A 9,794-nucleotide genomic window follows, 5' to 3' on the forward strand; every position below is an offset into this window, starting at 1 on the left:
TAAAGATCTTTCTTGTAATATATTATAGAGTAAGAGCTCATCAAATACGCTCCCAGCTGATCTATGTCAAGGTCAACTCTTCTAAAGCCCCACGCATAATAGAGATATTATAGTATTCGACACTCACCCTCGCTTATCTCTCAGCTATATACTGGTATATACCCCCTGAAAGTCAGCTCTATTTGTCAATAACTCAAATGTAGTTCAAGTATTATTCATTCAATTAGTGTTTATAGGCTGCACTTTTACGCTTTTTAAGGGCAGCTCAACAGATGAGTCGAATGGAAAGAAAGCATCAGAAAATCAACTTTAAACGCAATTAACTCAATCAGAGCTGAGCGGACCAAGCGGCGGTCGTGCATCTACCGAGGGGACGGCCGAAGGAGACCGACTAAATAGTGAACAATTAAACAATTCAAATGCGAATTGTGCTAGCAGCAAATCAGAGCCAGATCGGAGAACCAACGACCTAAGATCCCAAATGCGCTGTAAAACGGTTCGCCAGGGCTCTAAACCCCAAGAATTCCATCTATTACAAGATTTGAATAGCATATGATTATTTTTCAAAGTAAGAATTACCATAAAAACAGGCAGAAAATATTTGAGTCGGAAAAAAATGGATTGCACTTCTGTAGAACCCATCGAAAATGGGAAATCAGTATATTATTGCTTATACTGAACTCTATGCAACAGCCGAAAGGAGGTGTGGTAGGCCCCATAAAGTATATATAGTCGGGATAAGGACGACAGCTTAGTCGACTCAGCGCTGTCCATCTGTAAGTCTATCTATCTGTGCGTATGTTTGAACGCGTCGATCTCAATAGCTATAAGAGAAAGAGACTTGAAAATTCTTTCTCTAGATCTCTTAAAAAATAAATCCATTAACTGTGCTTTTGTTTATTCTAGTGAAATCAGTAATACCATACAATAACGCCAAGTTTAAAAGATCGCATTTGAAAAGGCTCAAGCGAGAATTAAATAAATAAAATTTAGGTTAAGTTTTGGCGTAATTTTTTTAAGGTTTAAGGTCAATTATTAAGATTTCAGATTTTCAACTTTATTAAAATGAAATGAAATACTGAAAATATTTTAATACATCAGATCAAATTTTCTAGAAAAAACAAAAAAAAAATTGTAGACATTTTTTTGGTACAGTTTTTTGTAAAAATTCCTAGTTTTAAATAAAATTTTTATATTTATATTTTTTTAATTTTTAATCTTTTTTAAAATGAATTAATTAAAATGAAATTAAAAAAAGTTTTTTGTACAAATTCCTAGTTTTAAATAAATTTTTTATATAAATATATATTTTTGTTGATCTATTTTAAGATGAATCAATTCAAATTAAATTAAAAATTAGAATTTTTGTAGCTGTGTAGAAATTTATTAAAAGATTTCATTTCAAAATATTTTATTAAAAAAAAAAAAAAAATAAATAAAAAAAATAAATGAAACCTTTTAATAAATTTCTACACAGCTAGAATTTATAATTTAATTTGAATTAATTCATTATAAAATAGATCAAAAATATATATATTTATATAAAAATTTTATTTAAAACTATTATTTAAAACTAGGATTGGTACAAAAAACTTTACCAAAATAAAAAAAAAAATCTTATTTTTATTATTATTGTAAATTCAAATACAAATTGCTAAAAGAGATTTAATATAAATAAGAAATATCCTTCCAGTATAGCTGTTCCCAAAAGCACAAGGGAATCTTAATGATAGAGCTCTTTGTAGCGCACAGTTCGAGTCTGGAAAGCCGCAGCTTGGCATTGTTACTTTTATTTTCTTGTGTGTGTGTGTGTGTATGTGTGTGTGTGTGTGTGTGTGTGTCTGTTTCGCAAATTAGAATTGTAAATTTGCGCATCAGTTGCTGGATCTAGTTGAGGGTATATATAGCAAACAGGTTGAGCCGATGGGCTTTAGTCGATCCGAAGATCCAATAAACAAAAGATGCGTCACGCCTGGGCAATAGTTGGTCTGATGTTGCTGCTGTTGCAGCTGGTGATGTCGCACAAATGTGAGGCCCGCCGACCCGAGAGCTGCACGATCCCATAGCAAAGTCAAACTAATGGACTATATTGATCCCGATTTCTTTCTACAGTGAGCGAACCGGTGTGCACCTACCGCAACGCAGAGGACGAGACGGTGTTTCTCAAGTATTTGCCGTTGCTGAAGAAGGGCCAGGACTATGTTGATTTCGGCAAGGAGGGCAAGTGCCTAAAGCGCGCCATCTGCTCGGACACGTTCAAGACCGTCGTCGAGGAGTGAGTACAGATTTCGATATATATATATACATACCTCTATGGGGAGTGCTTTAATCTAATCCGTCTGATCAACAGGTGCAGCGACCAGAAAGTCACCTGCCACAACAAGCAGCGCTACACGGGCGTCTTTCCCGCCTGCTGCGTCAAGTGCCCCTAGACAGACGTTCAGCTCCTCTGCGCCTGCATCAATCGATTTCAATGTTAATCAATCAAGTTATCAATCCACAGCTAGACAATCACAATTGTGCTTAGCATTCAACACAAATATGCAATAAAACGTTTGTCTTTTATCTCAAAACGCGCTCCTCTTACTCCAATCAATCCAGTCAAGAGATAAACATAGTGTTACATCAAATATATGTTTTGGTCTGTACGAGTTTAGTTTAGGTTGCTTAAAGTGTCCTTGCTGTGCCAATCAATCAATCACCCTGTCAATCTGCATCAATCAAGAGCTCATACAAGTCTCTCTACTCTCCTTCAATCAATCTACATAAATCAAGCAGCCTAGTGATAAGTTTAGTGTTATACGAACTGTGTTGTTAGGTCCTTCCAATTTCAGCAGCTGAACTTAGTGTTACGTAAGATAGTATGTGTTTGGGCTGCACAAGTTCCTCTCAATCATCATCAATCGAACAGGCAACAACCCAACTTAGTATTAAGCAAAATAGAAAATAGGGATTATACAGACTTCACTTCCATCTAACTTAAGGTAAAACTAAATAGAAACTGGGATAATTACACATATTGCATTAACCAATCTCTAAACCCATCTCTAATACAATTACAATCAATCAATATTTGCTACAATGAAACCCAGACAATGGGCTTTGGACAACAGTTCTACATACATTCAAAGTTCTCCCCAATCAAATAGCTTCAGTTACAAAATTCTAATTCAAGTTCTTTGTGTTTACACTTTTATTAGTCTTAGCTTTATATTCATCCATTTTAATCTTAATAATTTGTTGTTCTTGTGTGCTTTGCTGTCAATCCTACTGTTGATGTTGTTATTGTTGTTGCAGTGTAACCTATTTAAGGTTTCTAAATTTCACAATTTAGCTAAGATGAAAATTTGATGCCATCCACAATTTGCTTAATTAATATTTCATTGTTGTGTTGTTGTTTTATTTGTTTTTATTCTCTGCCTTCTGGGGTATCATGCTTTCTTAGGCTTCTCTCATTTTCCTTGGCTAGCTTCTGGCCAACGCGTAAGTTTTGTGGGTGTGTCACAAAAGAGGCTAGCCGAAGTTCAAACCAAAAGTTAATGAGTGAAATCCGAAATTAAGATTATATATAAGGAAAAAAAAAAAAAAAAAAAAAAAACTAAGAGCTGTATTATCAACATGATAATATTTTCGGGAACAAACCCTGTAATACACAAACTTTCTCTCTCTCTATGTGTGTGTGCTGGCTGCTGTATGTGTATGTGTGTGTGTGTGTAGTGTCGATGTACAACTCCTTATATTTAATCCCAGCGTTCCATTTTCTGCTTATGTTGTTCTGATGTTGATCTAGTTGTTGTTCTTTCCAAAATTTCCGTTTATTCTTTTTTTCTTTTTACTTAGTTTGTAAGTTGGTTTTTTTTTTTTTTTCTTTTTTCTCTCAATTATATTTTGTTTTGAATTCATTTGTAAACTAATATGCTTATAGATCCTCATCCTCATCAGGCAAGGCGGTCGCCTGCGCCTCCTGCAAATCACGCTCGATCTGGAGCTGCCAGTCTTTATCCATTTTGACCTCCGGTGGCAGCAGCGCCGGCATTGCTACGAATTCCAGATTTGGATCACCGACCAGCTTTCGGGCCAGCCAAAGGAATGGTTTCTCAAAGTTGTAATTCGACTTGGCAGAGATATCGTAGTACTGAAAGTAGATAAGGATAAAAGGATAGGAATTAGTCAAGGTAGAGCAAATGGAAAGGCATATAGAACATATAGCTTAGTCTTATATGGAATACAATTTTTGCAATTTTTATGGATTCTATTATCTAGTCATATTCAATGGTAGTATCCATACATATTCTACTGATCTAATCTGATTTGCTTAAAAACAAATGCATTTGACATTATATAAAAACTAGAAAATTCTCAATATTTGGTTTGCGATTCTGATTTCTGTTTATTTATATGCATTTCTTGCTTTCGATTCGATATATATCTCATTCATTTACAGTTATATTTAATGGATTCCAGAAACATTTTCTGCACATCTATTATCTATTTATAAATGTCTATTTATAGCATCTAGATCTACATCTCATATTATGATTGCTGTATGTATTCCTGATTCAGAAGTCTTGCCTTAATTTCTGATTACTGTTTATATACATTCAACTAATCTCTTATCTCGTAATTCTTGGTATTCAATCTAGAGACTCCACATTCGAGCTGACTTGGCGACTTGACTTCATTATGTTTGACAGGAAGGGATAACAGGGGTACAGTAACATAAGCTTCTACTATATGAGCTAATAACATTCAAGAGCCGAACACATTTCTATCATGTTTCACAATAGTTGCTAGATAACAATATATCACATTCTCTAATAATATGTCTGATCTATCTCTAGACTGTTCTAGACTATGCAGCATTCTCTCTTTCCCTTTCGGCAATGCTCCGTCTCTGTCTAATTCACAGTTTATTGCCTTTTACTCATGCCAAAAGAGAAAATGAACCGATTAATTTAAAAAAATTGAGCTCGATAAGATTCAAATAAAGAAAACTTACCTGCAAGTTTTTCTTTCGGTGAAACACGATGCTTTTGGCTTTGACCTTGCGATCCTTGATATCGACCTTGTTGCCACAGAGGACAATGGGTATATTCTCGCAGACCCGCACCAGATCTCTGTGCCAGTTGGGCACATTCTTGTAGGTGACACGCGATGTTACATCGAACATGATGACAGCGCATTGGCCCTGAATGTAATAGCCATCGCGTAGTCCGCCAAATTTCTCCTGGCCAGCTGTGTCCCATACATTGAAACGGATCGCACCGCGATTGGTATGGAAGATCAATGGATGCACCTCCACGCCCAGTGTGGCCACATATTTCTTCTCGAATTCGCCGGTCATGTGACGTTTGACGAACGTTGTCTTGCCAGTGCCGCCATCGCCGACCAGCACGCACTTGAATGTGGGCATATCCTGTCCTTCCTGAGCCATGTTTATGCTGTTTAATTCGTTCTTCTGCGTGTTTTTCTGCTACACTTATGCTCTGCTCTCCACTGCTGCTGATTTCCTGACTGCTGCGTACAATAATCAAATATTCTTCAATTAGTTTTCGTCACGATTGCAATGATTTGATTTGATAGAGAACACAATTGTTACAGATTAAACGAGATAAAAAAAAAATATAAAAAAAATTGGGAAACTATTTCTTCACACTTCGAGGCTGATGTTAAGCGTGCGAGGAGCGCAATGCGACTGCGAATTGTGCGGGCTGCGCACCAGATAGGAAATGTAAAGGTCACAGCAGGAGCGGCAAAGGTAGCTGTAAAGCGCGCCAAAGGACAACAACAGCTGTTCGAGAGAGGGAGAGAGCGAGAGAACGGAAGGAAGCAGCCACTGCAAGAGAGCGAACCATAGGGCAACAAAACTGCAGCTGCCGTCATGCGAATGAGTATGTATGTATGTGTATGTATGTGTGTGTGTGTGTGTGTGTGTGTGTGTGTGTGTGTGTGTGTGTGTGTGTGTATGTATGTGTGTTTTGTGTGCAGGCAGGTAGCATGCGACAATGCCGTGACGCTGCCGCTGCTGTTGTTGCTCTTGTCGTATTTATGTAAGCGTAAATAGTTGAATGATACGTTCGTTGCTCACAACTGCAACCCTTATACATATATATGTATGTAGTTTTGAGCATAACACAAGAAGAAACATTTTACAGCAAAAATGCTATCAAGATCTAGCAAACATTGTTTATATGTAAATCTACTTTGAAATTTCAAGCAAATAAACATCAACTAATTACGAATTAAAGAATAATTTTCAATATGTTTAGCCAAAAGAGATGTGATTCTGGCCCGAAGCGGAGTTTAAGTTTCATATTAGCGTAGATCTTAATACAGCAAAAACGCCTACGCATACACATACATACATATGCACAATTTCATGCTGCTTAATGAATTCAGAGATGCCAATATACGCAATTCCGCATGTGAAGTGTGAGTCAAACGAAAACAAATCCAGTGTCACACGAGCATAAATTACAGATTTCGATGAAATGCGTTTCTTCTCAGCTGAATCAGCGCACACATACATATGCATATGCGTATATGTATACGTATGAATGCGTGTAAGTGGCTTGGGCACAGACGCAGCACACAGGCACACATGCAGATGCTAAACTATAACAAGAACAAGAACGAGAGCCAGAGCAGCGCAGCATGCTGTGTGTGCGAGCGAGCCAGTGGCTGCATGGACGCAACTAAAGCGCGCCAAAATGTAAACGCACAAAGGGAATATGGATGTGAGCAAGCCAAGTGCCGATGCACAGTTAATGCAGATGTGAAGCAAAGCAATGCAAATGTTTGGGCGAGCGCCGTATTATTATTTATACTGCCGAATAACAAATGGTAGCGCATAGGCCCACACACCTGTATATACACACTTGGGCTATTGCAGACAAACATTCACATACACATTCACAAGCGGGCACATACACAACTCACACATACGGCTGACAGACGCCAATACACGCGCTAGTCTGAAACATGACGCAAAATTTTCGTTTTCGTTTTTAACCTCAATTATTTGCTGGGTTACTCTTTCGAGTATATCAGACATTTGGCGTTTGCAAATGAACAAATTATGCGTAATGATGTTTGTTCACTCTTGCTGTAAATGTGAATACGTCTCAATGTGGTACACATTGGGATGGCCCACAAAGTTCCGAATCTGAGCTAAGTGCACGCGGCTTCACCACGTCGTGTCGCCGGCCTTCTAAACAAACAAAAATTCAAACTCTAGCCAAATAGTAAGTTGGCTAGTAGCAGTTTCTGCAAATGGGCGAGCTCGAGTGTTATTTAGGTAATTATGCATGTGCATGCATGCACACACGCAGATATGAATGTTCAATTGAATTGAAATGAATACATGTAGGCAGAGAGAATCCCCAGACCATCATACACCGATAGTTTTCACGACGGCGTCATCAAATGCCTTTCGAGAAGCTTTGCGAAAATTCCACTGTATGTCATTTACAAAACACTTCCTAACGTTTATAGCTGATTTTCGGTTTACTTACATGCGGGCCTTCTTTCTGTTTCAACAATTAGCAAAGAGAACACGAACTTAATGTTTCTTTCAACAGCACGGACACAAATGACTGCGGTATTGCTTCTATTATGGATTAATTAGGCAGTCATGCCGACTTAACATATCGATGTGCAGACTTTTCAGTGGCCGCTTCATTGCGACCGTGCTTTTTGCACTAATTTTCGATAGCAATTGGTACATGCCTATCGATATGACACATCGATGCAATTTGGGCAATCGCTACAAACCGGCACATCGGTATAATTCGAATCATCGCCATAATGCGGCTTATCGATATAATTTCACAAACTGCTAACAAACTGGTAGCGTATTCGCCAGTTCGCTGGGCGAATTCCGCAACTTAACGTTTGTTGTATTATATTATATGAATAAACGCTCAAATGCTGCCACTGGGCGATGACAAAAAGGATCGCTATGCCAAGCTGTCCTTTCTTGGCGAGGGCCAGGTAGGCAATCCCAAATATATGCATTTTGAATATACGCACATGTGAAGTTAACTATCATTTTGTTGTAGTTCGCCATTGTGTACAAGGCGCGCGACACCGTCACCAGCCAAATTGTGGCCGTTAAGAAGATTAAGAAGGGCAGCCGTGAAGAGGCACGCGATGGCATCAATCGTACAGCATTGCGCGAAATTAAGTTACTGCAAGAGCTGCAGCACGAGAACATCATTGGACTCGTCGATGTCTTTGGCCAGCTGTCGAATGTATCGCTTGTCTTTGATTTCATGGACACTGACCTTGAGGTCATCATCAAGGACACCAAAATCATACTCACACAGGCGAACATCAAGGCATATGCGATCATGACGCTTCGCGGCCTCGAATATCTGCACGTCAATTGGATCCTGCATCGTGATCTTAAGCCCAATAATTTACTAGTGAACAGCGATGGCGTCTTAAAAATCGGTGATTTCGGTCTAGCCAAGAGTTTTGGATCGCCCAATCGCATCTATACCCACCATGTGGTCACTCGCTGGTATCGCTCGCCGGAGCTGCTCTTTGGTGCCCGTCAGTATGGAACCGGTGTGGACATGTGGGCCGTTGGCTGCATACTGGCTGAGCTGATGTTGCGTGTACCCTTTCTGCCCGGCGACTCAGATCTGGATCAGTTGACGCGCATATTCAGCGTCTTGGGTACACCCACAGAAGCCGAATGGCCGTATATCACTAAACTGCACGACTATCTGCAGTTCAGACACTTTGTGGGCACACCCCTGCCGAACATCTTCACAGCCGCCGGCAATGATATGATCACACTGATGCGGCGCCTTTTTGCCATGAATCCCCTCAGGCGCTGCTCGTGCCGGGAGGCGCTGAGCATGCCCTATTTTCGCAATAAGCCCGCGCCCACCGTTGGCCCCAAGCTGCCCATGCCATCCTCCATATTGGCCCTCAAGGAGGGCGCCAACCACGAGAGGCCCGCACTCAAACGTAAATTGGTCGAAACGACAGTTCGCACCAACTTTTTGCCTCAGAAGAAAAAGTTGATGTTCTAAGCGATTATTGCATTCACTTCTAATTTAACTAGATTTTTACACGTTTACACACGTTTACAATTCATATATTATACATATGCTATATATTTTTTAAAAGTACCGAATCGTTATCATTTAGTAAAAATTGTATAATATATGTGCATGCATGTGATTAGCAGTAAATGGAGCCCAGCGTCCATCTAATCATATCCCGATAAGCTCTCAAAGCTTCTCTTCTGCCTTCTGACTTTTACTTGTTTATTTTTTTTTTTTTTCAATTTACTTTCAATGGCAAATCGAGATGGCTACTAAATTGCTGGTGGGGTGATGGGGGTGAATGAGTATTCCGCAGTCGGTAACGCCCGACTGCAACGTTCTTACTTGTTTTGTTTCTCTTCTCTATTTCTACTTCTTCTACTTCTACTTCTACTTCTACTTCTACTTCTACTTCTACTTCTACTTCTACTTCTACTTCTACTTCTACTTCTACTTCTACTTCTACTTCTACTTCTACTTCTACTTCTACTTCTACTTCTACTTCTACTTCTACTTCTACTTCTACTTCTACTTCTACTTCTACTTCTACTTCTACTTCTACTTCTACTTCTACTTCTACTTCTACTTCTACTTCTACTTCTACTTCTACTTCTACTTCTACTTCTACTTCTACTTCTACTTCTACTTCTACTTCTACTTCTACTTCTACTTCTACTTCTACTTCTACTTCTTCTTCTCCTCCTTCTACTTCTACTTCTTCTTCTCCTCCTTCTA

General features: G+C 39.0%; 3 protein-coding genes across 3 annotated transcripts; 2 read left to right on the top strand and 1 right to left on the bottom strand.

The window, feature by feature from the left end:
* Positions 1-1,871: 1,871 nt before the first annotated feature.
* On the top strand, positions 1,872-2,573 carry LOC115564628 (uncharacterized). The gene is made up of 3 exons (XM_030389177.2): positions 1,872-2,028; positions 2,113-2,275; positions 2,351-2,573. The coding sequence occupies exons 1-3, from the start codon at positions 1,962-1,964 to the stop codon at positions 2,430-2,432; spliced, it is 312 nt and encodes a 103-aa protein (XP_030245037.1). The 5' UTR covers positions 1,872-1,961; the 3' UTR covers positions 2,433-2,573.
* A 1,241-nt stretch (positions 2,574-3,814) lies between these two features.
* On the bottom strand, positions 3,815-7,698 carry Ran (RAN, member RAS oncogene family). Its single transcript, XM_030389174.2, has 3 exons — positions 7,515-7,698; positions 5,000-5,517; positions 3,815-4,135 (listed from the first exon to the last, which is right to left on the bottom strand). The coding sequence occupies exons 2-3, from the start codon at positions 5,432-5,434 to the stop codon at positions 3,920-3,922; spliced, it is 651 nt and encodes a 216-aa protein (XP_030245034.1). The 5' UTR covers positions 5,435-5,517; positions 7,515-7,698; the 3' UTR covers positions 3,815-3,919.
* Positions 7,699-7,820: 122 nt separating this feature from the next.
* Cdk7 (Cyclin-dependent kinase 7) lies at positions 7,821-9,063 on the top strand. Its single transcript, XM_030389176.2, has 2 exons — positions 7,821-7,992; positions 8,061-9,063. The coding sequence occupies exons 1-2, from the start codon at positions 7,927-7,929 to the stop codon at positions 9,042-9,044; spliced, it is 1,050 nt and encodes a 349-aa protein (XP_030245036.1). The 5' UTR covers positions 7,821-7,926; the 3' UTR covers positions 9,045-9,063.
* The last annotated feature ends 731 nt before the right edge of the window (positions 9,064-9,794 follow it).

This window comes from Drosophila navojoa, chromosome X (assembly GCF_054131105.1).
Source record: "Drosophila navojoa isolate 15081-1374.11 chromosome X, UAZ_NAV_1.0, whole genome shotgun sequence".
Lineage (NCBI taxonomy): Eukaryota > Metazoa > Arthropoda > Insecta > Diptera > Drosophilidae > Drosophila > Drosophila navojoa.